Source organism: Taudactylus pleione, unplaced genomic scaffold (genome assembly GCF_031769625.1).
Source record: "Taudactylus pleione unplaced genomic scaffold, aTauple2 ptg000662l, whole genome shotgun sequence".
Lineage (NCBI taxonomy): Eukaryota > Metazoa > Chordata > Amphibia > Anura > Myobatrachidae > Taudactylus > Taudactylus pleione.
The window spans coordinates 824,975-839,121 of NW_028285064.1; the positions used below are offsets into that span (position 1 = coordinate 824,975).

General features: G+C 48.6%; 1 protein-coding gene across 1 annotated transcript in view; it reads right to left on the bottom strand.

The window, feature by feature from the left end:
* Positions 1–1,225: 1,225 nt before the first annotated feature.
* ZSWIM5 (zinc finger SWIM-type containing 5) overlaps positions 1,226–14,147 on the bottom strand; it is a 72,772-nt gene continuing 59,850 nt past the window's right edge. Inside the window, exons 6-14 of the mRNA XM_088455603.1 lie at positions 13,903–14,079; positions 12,965–13,111; positions 11,567–11,704; positions 11,052–11,312; positions 9,219–9,354; positions 6,328–6,485; positions 5,299–5,462; positions 5,117–5,198; positions 1,226–4,777 (exon numbers count right to left, since the gene is read on the bottom strand). Coding sequence (XP_088311729.1) covers positions 3,915–4,777; positions 5,117–5,198; positions 5,299–5,462; positions 6,328–6,485; positions 9,219–9,354; positions 11,052–11,312; positions 11,567–11,704; positions 12,965–13,111; positions 13,903–14,079 — 2,126 coding nt within the window. The 3' untranslated portion in view covers positions 1,226–3,914. The remainder of the gene's footprint in view (positions 4,778–5,116; positions 5,199–5,298; positions 5,463–6,327; positions 6,486–9,218; positions 9,355–11,051; positions 11,313–11,566; positions 11,705–12,964; positions 13,112–13,902; positions 14,080–14,147) is intronic.

Genomic DNA, 14,147 nt, shown 5'->3' on the forward strand with positions numbered 1-14,147 from the left:
AGCCAAGGCGGGCCCCGGTATTAGGGGCGTGGCCTAATCTCAGGAGGCGTGGCCACACACCCTTGCCGAAAAATAAATAAATAAGATTTGCAGCGCCGCACCGGGTGGCGCTCTGAACCCCCTCAGCCTGGCGCAAAGCCAGGGGGGGCGCGATCAGGGTGATCGCTCCCCCGCACAGGCGACTGCTGTGGCTTCTGCTCAGCAGCCACGAGCAGTCTCCAACTGCAGCTCAGCACACACTGTGTGCTGGGCTGCTGTGAGGGAGGGGGGCGGCATTGGAACCGGGCCCCCGCCGGGCCCATCAGGAAGCCCGGGCCCGGGTAATCTGTACCCGCTCCCCCTCCCTCTCGGCGCCCCTGAGAGTACCAGTATTCTGGGCAGACTAATAATCTAAACCGCAGCCTCATGACTGTAAGTCTCCAGCCTTTAATGATACTGTATTCCCAGCTGTAAACTAGGTCCACCCCAGAAAACCCCACACGGTGATGGTAGTAGCAGATTACAGATAGGTAGGTTTAGGTGCTAATTTACTATTTAGGCTACAGATCTATAATTTGATAAAACGTTGTTTGGCAACACCAGGCCAGTGTACTGCCATCTTACACTGGGCCTGATTCAGACCCGCTTGCAAGCGGGTCAATGTTTGGCCACTGCGCATGCCGGAGCCAAAATGCGCGAGACCCGGTTAGCGACGGGCGCTCCGTCGCTACGGGTCTCACACCAAAGTGGGGCAGCTGTCGATTCTTATTGACAGCTTGCCCCGTTTTGGAGGCGGGCAGGGGGGGTGGCTGGCCAAACAGAGGCCTTCCTGAAGGAACGCCTGCCGTTTGGGGGCGGCCCCACTGACATCACGAGTGATGTCAGTGGGTGAACTTCCGGCTCTAATAGAGCCGAAAGCTCACTGGGGCTTGTGGGAACGAGACCCTACCCACAAGGGTCTTGTCGCAAGCCCCGATGGTCGCGACCATCGCCTGGCCGCTCGCAATAGCTGTGGGTGGGCACCCACAGCTAAGCGAGCGGCCAGGAGGCCGCACAAAAAAAAAACAAAAACGCCCTGATTCAGAGTGAGCGTCCGGCTCTGAATCAGGCCCACTGTCCACTAGGGGCGCTATATAACTGCACACTTCATGTTAGCTGCCCATGCAAGCAGGATGGAGTATGACCAGAGACTAGAGGCAGGTTAGATGTGTTCTTCCACACAATGAAAAAAAAATTAAAATAAAGATTGTGATCCACAATTTATTCATAAAAAAGCACTGAAATTTTCAACACAATTCATATAAAATGGTTTCAGCAATACATAAATAGGGTTAATTTTTTTCATTAATATTAACAAACATGAAGAGGTTGCACAAATATAACAAAAAGAGCATAGAAATTAAACTGGTAGAAATAAGAGCGGTGACACGTCTGTGGCAGGGAATACTGAGGGGGGAGTGCGCGCTTACTTTGGGATGTGTAGAAGCGATACAAAAAGACAGACGTGTGTTAGCAGTCAGCGACAATCCACTAATCGCCCCACACAAGGTCTCGTCGGCTCAAAACCCGACACAAACCCCAAAAATATATATATATATATAGCTCTATATATGTAGAGGGAAAGTGACTGACGGGTAGCATTAGGCTGATGACGAGGGTGAAAATAAATAAAGGAGGGGACAGAAATTGGTGCGAGGGAGAGTTCACAGGACGTTGTTCATTTTGGGCTCATCCCCCTGCTGCACCACGTTTATTGCTAAACCTCACAGTCTTTCTTAATCCCTGGCGCTGCCCAATAACGTGGAACCCACCGTCACAAACAGACAGTCACTCTATAGACCCCCCTATTTCTCCTAAACCCCAAAGGCTGAAACTTTAGTGGAACCATAACGTTTCGGTTTACAGGGTTTGCCAAATATCCTCGGGGGCGGTTTCAGATGTGGTTAATTTCCACGGAACTTTATTGCAATATCCACGTTGTACCACTGTTCATGTGAATGGGGGAAGGGTGGGTTTATGAATGAGCTCAGATTCTTGGCACAGTCTCAATACGTTCTTGTATTACTGAAGGGGGAGGACCCCTATTGTAGCCAAACCTCATTGCACACTATATGATCCCAAAAAAACCAGCTCCCTCCTCCCACCTGAGAAAGCACTTAAAGCACCGCCCGAGCCAAAGCATTCAAGTATACCGTCGCCCTGCGCAGAAGGACAGAACCATCATAAATAATTAGTACTTTACATTTCGTAATCCACATATATTATCATATTTACAGGTAGATAAATGCTTTGTGTAAAGTGTTCCCTGAGTTTGGATTGCAGTCTGTTCAACGATGAGGCGGGAGACACTTCTCATCATGGGCAGATAAGGAAACGTTCAAGCAATGTATGTCTGCACTCGTTACACTGTAGAGCCAGCTTCCAAATGTTTATTAATGAGCTGGAATGGAACTCAAACGTATGTTCTAGACTAGTATATATGAAGCTGTGAGGTGTAACAGTCGCTGTGTGATCCAGCCTCAGGGGGAGAGGAACATTAGTACAAGTCTTGTTGCGAGGTAAACCTGGATTTAAATTTCACTGGCTCGAAGCATTAACTGAGTAAAATGTATGTATAATGGGCTGCGTGAGCAAGCCTGCCCCCTAGTGGTCATTGCAATGCACTGCATTCATACTGGAAACTTCTAAACAAAGTTCCGTGATGCCTTACACCTTATTCAGCCTTCAAATGACAATGACTAGATGCACAATTATGCTGTATTATCTCATTAATAAAAAAAAATATTGTAGGAGGAGTACTAGTGTTTCTAACAGTCCCTGATGCACATGAAACCTGTTATGTAAGTGAACGGAATTTAATCAAGATATCTCGTGATATCTTTCGCTACGTCATGTTCCTTAATTCCAGAATTTGGTCATTTTATAGAAGTCTGTGCAATTTTTAGATCACGTTTGTAATCCTGCGGTGCATTGTGAGAAAAGCTACAGTCTATACTGTATACAAGCAGAGAAACTGGCACGGCAGCATGGCCCCAGACTGGTAGGACATGCTGGGACTTTTAGTCACTACAATGGTTAGCCAGGAGTGGCTTAAGCCTGCTATACACTGCAGTATCTAACTTCATGGCGGTTCATGGACAGGAGTTAGGAATGCTAGTAACCCCATTACACGGATGATTCAAACTGGAAAAAGTGGGCATTTGTTAGCAAATCAGCCATTTCAAGAGGTTTTATGTCCCATACACATAAACCAGCATCTCCTCTAATTATATAAATAGATATATGGATGCTTTTGGGAACATATTATAATCTACGAGAGAGACATTACAGCAGTACGGTGTCGCTTTTGCGTAAGCAGTGTTACACATTCTCTGGCTGGGAACGAGACTAGTGATGCAGAATCAAAAGCATAGCGAGCACTCGGATCCCTACGGATCTGGCCGCATAATTACTTCCAAGCACCTGGGAATGACAAGAATTTTGCACGCAGAGACCCCCTGCAGAATGTTACGCTATGTGCTTTGCAGCAGCACCACCTGGTGGAGAAGTCCAGAACTTCTCCCATCCAGACAATGCTGGTAATGGTTAACTTTATTAACAGAACCTGTTCACCCTACCGGCAAGGTGATACAAGGTGGGTTAAGAACCATCCGGAAACTTTGTGTGTACATCTAAGAATAAGACGGAACAAAACTGGGGTGCTTCACTCCTCCCTTTCGACCCTAACTGGCTTCATGTATGAAAGGAAGGTGGTGTATTTTGACACGGTGCGTCCCGCGAAAAACAATGAAATGTTTGGCAGGTGTGAAGAAAGGTTCCTGCTGACACAGTCCTGGTTTGGGCCCCAAGATATTAGGGCCCGGATATACAAGGAAGAACACAGTAGAGCGCTCCAAAACTGTGTGTTAGAAACATGAGGGGTCTAAGCCTGGAGATCAGCCAAATCGCTCCCTCACCAACATCATCAGCTTTTTCTTGCCTTTATAGATCTGCTTTAAATTGTCTATAAATTGGGCAAACTGCAGTAAACCGTCCTGCCCGAGTAGAAAGGTCTCCCTGGCTTTGCTAAGGAACTCTATGAACTCGCCATAGTGTCGAGGGCTGATGTGCGTGAGGCGCGAATGGGTGGTGTTAATGTAGGCGCCAACTGCTGCGTCTAGCAGCTGGCGCAGAGGCGGTTTGTCTGTTGACATCAGTTTGCCGGAGTTCCTCCTGCCAGGAATTCCAGCCAATCCTGGAGCGGTGAGTGTGCATCGTCTAAGGATGTCTGACAATACAGTAGCACAGTGCACACTTTTCACCACCAGAGGCACTAACGCTGCCAATTCATTTTTACCAAGAGAGTGGCTGAGAGAGCAAGCCCACAGGACGTCATTAATGGCGTGGTGCGTGTCCTGGTTGTACGCCAGGTTGAGGTGGCTCATTGCTAGCGAGCAGAGTTTGAACGCCCGTAACGGGTACCCGCGGTGTTCCATGTAGCGGGCGATTGTGAAAAGCTGAGAGTAGGTCATGCCCCCTGAAGCGGCGTCCACTGCGATTTGATAGGCCGTCTCAAAAGCAGTGTGGTCTTTTTCACATAAGGTAAGAGCTGAAAGGGCACAGTTCTGAGGGTCTTTCATGGCACACTGCAAGGCCAAGGTCCGTGCGCAGCTGGCCAACTCCTCCCGCTGTGCGTAATCCAGGTTGAGTCGCAATACGGTGCTGTGAGACGTGGCTGCGGCGGCTACAATGCTCGTGGCTTCTGTAGGGGTGAAGAGCGTGTACCAGCTCTGCAGGATGCTTACAAGGGCACGGACACCTGGCGGGGTAAAGATGGGAGTGTTACAGTGCAGTGTACATACATGCATAAATCTAGAACACAGGTTCTCAAACTCAGTCCTCAGGACCCCAAACAGTGCATGTTTTCCAGATCTCCCCACAGAATCACTAGTGAGAATTAGCTTCACCTGTGGATCTTTTAAAATGTGTCAGTGAGTAATGAATGCACCTGCTGGGTGACCTGGAAAATGTGACCTGTGTGGGGGGTTCTGAGGACCGAGTTTGAGAACCACTGATCTAGAAGTAATGGCTCAGCGGTACCAGCGAGGATGACTATGACAGGCCAGGAGAGAGAAAAAAAAAATCATTTAACACCCACCAACTTCAGTAGCGCATGTGACCAGCCACCGAACCATCTCCCTACGCCGCCAGTTCAGGGTGCTTAACGTCATTCGCATGACCTAAAGACAGCAGGAGGAGGGAATGAGTCAGGGAGGAAAGGGTTATGCGTTATTTGGAGAACGATTAGTCAGGCTCTGTATTATATGAGCCACTTCTCACCTGCAGTCCGAGCTCCAGGGCTACATTGAGAAGAGTGGTGTCAGAGCTGTTGTCGGCTGGGGTGGCGATCTTAAAAGCGTCCTGCGCCAGCTTGAAGATCAGCGAGGAGGAATGGATGTTCCGCTGTATGGCTTCCAGCACGGTGCGGAGCCGCAGCATGTCACCTGTGCGGAGCAGAGGGAATACAGTTTCAGAGCTCTGCAGCCACTGGATGGTGAAGGGAAGGGGGTTGATCTACGTTCGTTTAGTTATTTTAGAGTACGACACCCACAAATAAAATCCTTAATGAATGCAGCATTGTGTTTTTATTCAGTGACTGTCCTCCTTCCCAACAACAATCACTTCTAACATCATTTTATCCTGTGGGTAAGGTGTGATGAATGTTACTAGGTACACACATTTAACCTGGGGAAGGAGTCGGGAAGCCGGCGGTCGCAATGCTGACCGCTCGCTTCCCGACTGCTTAATCCCGGCAAGGTACAAATGACAGGCGTCGAAATCTCGTCGACTGTCATTAGCCCTACGCCGGGAGCCCGACACCCGGCTTACCGATCGAAGGTAAGCCGGTTTTATTTAGGGCTCCCGGGGGAGGGAGGGGGGGACACTTAGGGTTAGGCACCCCCCTGGGAGTTTATGCTGGGGGAAGGGGGGTTAGGCACCCCTGGGAGGAGGGTTAGGTTTAGGCACTTGGGGGGGAGGTTAGGCACCCCTTAAGGAGGGTTAGGGGGTAGGATTAGGTTAGTTTATACTTACCTTAAGGACGATCGGGATTTCCTCCTCTGTCAGGCTGCCACTGGCGGGATTAGAATGGCCGGCAGTAAATCACACTGATTCCATGCCCTGGATATAGCAAACTATAGGTTGATGTAGGAGGATACAGCTGGCTATAGGGCCTCAGAATCAGATGTTACGAGATGTGCACGGTTTATGGATCGTACTTATGCTTGGACAGTAGAGCTGGGAGTTACACTACAGGTCACACTAGTAATGACAGACACTTCTGGGGGCTGCAGTTACCGGTGTCCTCACCTTTGGCAGCGGTCAGCATGGTAGACGCCAGCTCACACTGCTGTGACTCCAAGTGCCCCAGAGTGAACCAACGAGGATACCGACTGGGCACCACAGACACAATGTGATGAGGGTGGGATACATCACTGGAGGGGACGCTGCTCTCCAGCACTGGGAGCCTGAGACAGGAGACAGAGCAAAGTGACAGATGAGATAGATGGATAAGTAATAAGACCTTGTCAGACCGCTTCCCTCCCGCCTCCCCCGCTGATCCCATACCCCAAACCAACTATGGCACCCTGTCTGCTTATGGGAAATAGTGTCTTTCAGTGCACAAAGTAACCATTTACAGAATACACAACTTTCCACCATAAATGCAGCCAGCCTTAATTGGTCTTCTACATTACACATTTCCACAATGGCTACTATGTGTCAGTGTCCTAGGAAGCTAGCAATCATTCAATTACATTTCTAGAATGTTTCAATAAAGAGCTTTCAGGAAGAGATTTCAAATCATTTTTCTTTTATAGACCAGATGGTTTGTTTTGCCTCGTTCCCGGGTCAGGTGACACAGCGTCCTCCCTGCGCACACAACACACAGCTACCCACGTGTACATATTACTCACACATGAACTATACACAACACACATACTACCATACATGCACATCACACACACCTACTGTATAATACACACATACTACTGTACACACTCTCCAACACATACATGGATAGGTAGACGTGGCAACGCTATGCTGGTTATTGTGACGCTCACACATCGATGTGCCTGAACCTGCGCTTGGACTGCTGTAGTCTTATTTGATTGGTCACAGTGAAGATCTTCATGTTTTTAGTCATGGCGGGTGAGGAAGACGTGTCTGTGAGATTACGGCAGGGATGTGTGACTGAGTTTTGTGTTAAACTTGGAAAAAGCGGAAATGAAACTCATGAAAAGTTACGGCAGCATACGGTGGAGAAGCAATTAGCCGGGCTGCAGTATTTCGGTGATGGAAGCACTTCAATGAGGGTAATACACAAGTGACTGACGAATTGCGTTCTAGGAGACCATCCACCGCAGTTACAGAGGTCAATATTGCCAGAGCTGTGGAGACGTTGCAAAATGACAGATGGGTAACTTTACTCAAACTTTTGGCATCACTTGGTATCTCATTGTGCCAAAGGAACTGAAAATGCAACGTGTGTGTGTGTGTGCCAGGTGGGTACCCAGAAATCTCACAGAAGAGCAGATGTAAGGACAAGTTGAATTGTGCAAGAACACCGTTGGCACGTCAGAGGATACCTGATTTCCTGACATCGATTGTGACGAATCGTGGATTTGTCATTATGATCCGGAACCCAAACAACAGTCCAGTGTATGGAAACGCGAAAATTGGCATCCGGCCAAAAAATTCTGTGTGATTCCTTCGGCGTGTAAAGTCATGCTTTACACGCCAAAGGTGCGCACGGTATGATCCTACAGCATTGGGTTCCCCGTGGACAGACAATTAATGGTGACTACTATACAAACGTCCTGAAAACCCATTTGCGTGGAGCAATGAGGAAGAAAAGACGACATTTGCTAAAGAAATAGTGGTTTTTGCTACAAGACAATGCCCGACCATATGTTGCTGCTGTTACTTTGGCAGCACTGACTGAAATTAATAGGACAGCACTGGAACACCCTCCATATAGCCCGGACTTAGCACCCTGTGATTTCTGGGCATTCCCAACCCTGAGAAACAACTGAGCAGAAAGACGTTTTCATCAGATGATGAAGTGAAAAATGTCACAGCTGCAACACTGACAGTGATGACACAGAACCGTCTCCTACACGTATGCGAATCGTTGTTGGAACGCTGCAACACTAACAGTGATGTCACAGAACCGTCTCCTGCACGTCTGCGAATCGTTTTTGAAACGCTGCAAAAAACGTATTAAATGTGAAGGACGCTGCTTTGAAAAAGATAAATCTTCAGATCCTGTGGAGTCATCTGATTCTGAATTATAAAATTAGTCTCATTCATTTTCAATCAGCCCTTGTATAAAATATACACATTCATACATAATAAATACACGCCTAAAACAGACACACACACATTCGCTTGCACATACATAAATGCCTAAAACAGTCACACACATGCAACTACACTTACACACACACGCATAATACACACGCAAAACACACACACACCAATATACATGCACATACATAAAACACATATACACTTAAAACAAAGTCCCACATACCCAAATACACATACATAACACACACAAATAATATTCACCTACACCAGAGTTTCACAAACTCCGCCGTTACAGACCAGGTTTTAAGGATTACCTATGCTTGAGTCCAGATGGTTAAATCTAATTGCTTGATGTACTAATAAAGTCAGCTGTGCTCAAGCATGGATATCCTTAAAACCTTGACTGTAATGGAGGATTTTGGAAACCTCTAACCTACACATACATAATTAACACACATAGCTCTGGCTGCATACCCACAAACAACCACATTCCCACACATGTCCCCACATGCACACCTACCCATATACCCGCACATATGTACTCTTAAGTTGCATACACACGTAACAATTTTTTTAATGATTTGTCGATAACGACGTCGTTATCCTTAAAAAATATCGTTCAGTTTATGAGTTATAACGATGAACGATAATCACAAATGCGCGCTCCCGTTTTGTAGTTATCATTCATCGTCCATTTCAGTCTGTCCAACATGACGATTTTCATTAAGGGAAGGAAAATTATTCGTTCATCGTTCAATAAAATCATTCATTACGCTTAAAAAAATCGTTCACTTTTTCAAGGGAAAATTTGACACAGGCATACGCACCATCCCATATACCCGCACATATGTACACTTACTGCGCACGCACCCACACACAGGCATACGCACCTCATCGCCCGGAGAGACAGTTTATATGCCAGATCTGCGTCATGTGGCAGCAATGCTGAGAAGAGGTATTTGGCGAAGGTGTGCATGGGTACACTCTCCCGGTGTATGATCTCTCCCAAACCGCTGAATGGACCTCCTAAAACATAGATTCTGTATGAGCTACATTCAGTGTGTGTACAGCTCCCCCATAATCTATTATAGGGACATAAATAAACAAACAATGCAAGTGCTCATTACCTTATGTACAGTATGTTAGTCTATGATGGGCACCTATAGCAAAGACAGTGTCTGCCTGCATCACACGGACTCTAATGGCAGAACACTGAGCACAGGCCCTGATTCAGAGCCGGACGCTCTGAAAGAGCGCTCGCTCTGGATCAGGGCGTTTTGTGTTTTGTTTTTTTGTGCGGCCTCCTGGCCGGTCGCATAGCTGTGGGTGACCACCCACAGCTATTGCGAGCGGCCAGGTGGAGACCATCGCGACTTGCGACGAAACCCTTGTGGTAGGGTCTCGTTCCCGCAAGCCCCAGTGAGCTTCTGGCTCTTAATAGAGCCGGAAGCTCACCACTGACATCACTCGCCCCCAAACGGCAGACGTTCCGTCGGGAACGCCTCCGTTTGGCCAACCACCACCCCTGCCCGCCTCCAAAACGGAGCGAGCTGTTGATCAAAATCAACAGCCGCCCCCTTTTGGTGCAAGACCAGGAGCAACGGAGCGCCCGTCGCCAGCCGGGTCTCGCGCATGCGCACGTCTGAGCCGTCTCCGGCGTGCGCATGCGCAGTGGCCAAACATCGACCCGCTCGTGAGCGCATAGCGCTTGCGAGCAGGTCTGAATCAGGCCCACAGTGCAACCAATTATTGGGAGGCGGCCAGAACGGGATCAGTTACATATGAGATAGTTATGTTACACAATACCAACCCAGGGATCATTATGCATGGACACTACACAGTGATATTGCTGACAATGTTAAATGCCCCCTCAAAAAATCTGATCAAATCATTTGGGTCATTTGTGGACCTATAAACTGGATGTCAGAAGAGCAGTATCTGTTATAGGGTATGGACATTTTCCCAATGCACTAATAGTCTCCCACTTGATCTGGTCACTCGAGCCTGAGTGTCCAAATTGAAGCACGTGCGTGGAAATGGATCCAGTAGTGGCCAACTTCTGGGGCATATTCACTAAACATCAGATTTTGAGCCCTGGATTTAAAAGAGCAATAGAATTACATGCATGATCACACTTGTTTTGCATGTATTGATACAGCCCTTTTAAATCCAGCTCTCAAAAACCAATATTTCGTTAAAAAACAAAAAAAACAATATCTTGTTCTGTAATTTTATCATGTAAAGACAATGGTCACAATAGGGTTAATTTCCACTCTTATTTCAGGGAATTCCAGAAAGCATCTCTCTAAATTCTGCTGGCTGAATAGGATTAGAAATATGACCTCTCTATAAAAATAAATGATCCACTCTCAAAATTTTCCAGAGATCTGTGGTTTCCGGCTCCAGTCTACAGGACACAGTGTGGAAGTGATTTGATAACGGCATGTATGGAACCAACTTATAATTCCCACGTGTTTTAATATCAGCTGAGATACGGCATCCTGATGTCACGGAAACAACTTTGCTCACACTGTACTACACAGGGTCCATCAAACAGCCAAATGAGTACATAGATTCTCATCACAATAAACATTACACTCCCTATCAAGGTATTCGTAAAGGCACAAAAAAAAAAAAAGAAAAACTTGGGTGGAGCAATCAGACATGTGGCAGAAAAAGGTTAGAACACAATTCTTTAGCCCCAGTGGGTGGCGCTCTCTCACCTTCCAGCAACAGGATGCACTGTTTGCGCAGAGTCTGGACAAGAACTGCGTCCAACTCCAGCTCCTGGAGGCGGGCAATGATCTGCTCTTCGTTGCGACACACTTTGTCCTGCGCGTACAACCCTTCCGGCATTAGTCGCTGCTGCCCCATGCCCATCAGAGCCACCTCCAGCGCCAGGGACAGGTAGGATTCCCCGCTCTCCAGGGAGCCACTTAACACGCACACGTGTTGGTAGTTTGGGTACTGAGACTCGCTGGATTCTGTGAGGGTGAGAGAAGGAACACGTATGTAGCACATTAGGATGGTTGCAGCCAGCCTAAAGTTTCTCTAATCTTTGCCCCACCTAATAGGTTGGGTCCAGCTACCGGGACCAGAGCTTGGAGAGAAACGGTTGGTCGATGCTCTCCTATATAGCACAGTGCCAGTGGAGCCCTCTCCCCACTGTGTGAGTGCACAGAACTATTGTCTTGTGGTGGCTTTTCTTCTACAGGTGACAGTATTATTGACCTCCTACCTGTCCCTTCCATGGCGTTCTCTTCGTCCACCCGGCACGCCTCTGTCAGAGTGGTAAATAAACACCCAATTGGGTCCAGGGGGTGCCCCACCCATCCCTCCAAGTTGGTGATTGTGGTTGTATTTCTTTGAATCAACTCTGCAAGGATCAAACAATAAAATAAAATAAATGTCTACTATCAATAATATACACAAGACAAGTCCTGGTAGCAGATCACAGCCTGCTAACATTAATGCTCTTGCCACATGCAGCTGTCCAGTGCCACAGGCCCATCTCTCCCTCTTTGCTCCGGGCTATCCCCCGCAGTGCTGCAGGCTTTGCGCCAGGCCACTCCCACGTGTTACAGGTTTGCTCCAGGCCCATCCCCCGCCGATATTGCAAGCTTGCTCCAGGCCCATCCCCCACAGTACCGCAGGCTTGCTCCAGGCCCCGGCCCCTCAGCTTGCTCCAGGCTCATCCCCCATAGTGCCGCAAGCTTGCTCCAGGCTCATCCCCCACAGTACCGCAGGCTTGATCCAGGCCCCCTCCCCACGTACTACAGGCCTGCTCCAGGCCCATCCACCCTAGTGCCACAAGCTGCTCCAGGCCACCCACCCCAGGCACCACCCCTCGGTGAAGCAAGCTTGCTCCAGGCCCATTCCACGCAGTGTCACAAGTTTGCTCCGGGCACAACCCCCCACAGCCTCAGGCTTGCTACAGGCCCATCCTCCCCTCAGTGCCTCAGGCTTGCTCCATTCCCACCAACCCCACCAGTGCTGCAGACTTGCTCCCGGCCCATCATCTCACAGTGGCGCAAACATGCTCCAGGCCACCCAGCCCAGGTGCCATAGGGTTGCTCTAGGCCCATCCCCCCCCCGTGGCAGTCATTCTCTAAAGACAAAGCCACCCAGTGCCACGCACTGCCGTAGGACAAAGTTACCCAGTGCCATGCAATGCCGTAGTACAAGGTGACCCAGTGCCACGTACTGCCGTAGGACAAATCTGCCCAGTGCCACGCACTGCCGTGGGACAAATCTGCCCAGTGCCACGCACTGCCGTGGGACAAATCTGCCCAGTGCCACCCACTGCCGTGGGACAAATCTGCCCAGTGCCAGACACTGCCGTGGGACAAATCTGCCCAGTGCCAGACACTGCCGTGGGACAAATCTGCCCAGCGCCAGACACTGCCGTGGGACAAACCTGCCCAGTGCCAGACACTGCCGTGGGACAAACCTGCCCAGTGCCAGACACTGCCGTGGGACAAACCTGCCCAGTGCCAGACACTGCCGTGGGACAAATCTGCCCAGTGCCAGACACTGCCGTGGGACAAACCTGCCCAGTGCCAGACACTGCCGTGGGACAAACCTGCCCAGTGCCAGACACTGCCGTGGGACAAACCTGCCCAGTGCCAGACATTACCTTTTTTCTGCTGCTTGTAGATTTCCAGCTGCCGTTGTTGCTGTAATCGGAGAGTGCTTATAATGGCAACTGCCAGGCGTAAAGCTTCTTTGGGGTAACCATGAGATCGCAGAGCATCCACTCTTGCACAAGCTGTGGGAACATGTTCTGAAGCAAAAAATATATGTATTAAGACAAGTGGTAACAGGAGACCACAGAGCAATTACTCTACAAGTCTCATGCTCCTCTGTCCCTTTATAATGACTAAAACAACCTTTGAGTCTTAACCTCTTGCCTCTATCCCAGGGGTTCCCAACCACGGTCCTCAAGGCACACTAACAGTCCAGATTTTATGGATAGCCATACTTGAACACAGATGACTTTATTAGTACCTCAGTTATTTTGATTTAACCATCTGTGCTTAAGCATGGATATCACTAAAATCAGGACTGTTAAGTGTGCCTTGAGGACCAAGGTTGGGAATCACTGCTCTATCCCATCCCGACATGTCTTCTTCCTCCTAGCCCTGGGCTCAGTACTACCCTAAAGCCCCGGCTTTTTAACCCTCTGAGCAGTGCTTAAGAGACTTAACAAAAATTATAAAAAAGAAGACACCCGTCATTAGTACCAGAGCTGTAACTTGACAATGGTTCAGAATCACTACTAACCTCTCCCTTTCAGACAAATGCATGCTGGGACCTTCCACAACTGCTGGCGTGCCACTGGGCTACACGCTCCTAGCCATGCCTCACTCACACTCGCCTCTTCTTGCTATGTCATGTTTGCTAGAGGGTTCTCAATATGATTATGTGAGATGTTAATCTAATAGGCTATGGTCCATCTACATTTCATTTGCAGGACATATGTTACCCGTTAGATCAGACAGTGCATGTTCTCAATTCCCTGCAGGAAGGGATCTCTCTGAGGTTAGCCTCTCTTTGCTTGTACTAGGCACTCACCTAGCCACAGGGGCTGTCCCTGGGAATTGAAGATCAGACTCTCTCCATCTCTCTGGCAGGAGGGAGACAGGTAGAAGTCGCTGCTGATTATTCTCTGCAAGTGGCTGTCCTGCCAGTGTAAATCACAGCCTTCGATTGCGCGGGTGAAGACCGTTCTCCGTGGACGTACTAAGGAGTCTGTAAAGGGAGGAAAATGAACGTGTAACTGTACACTTCTACTCACAATTTAATATTACACACTTAAC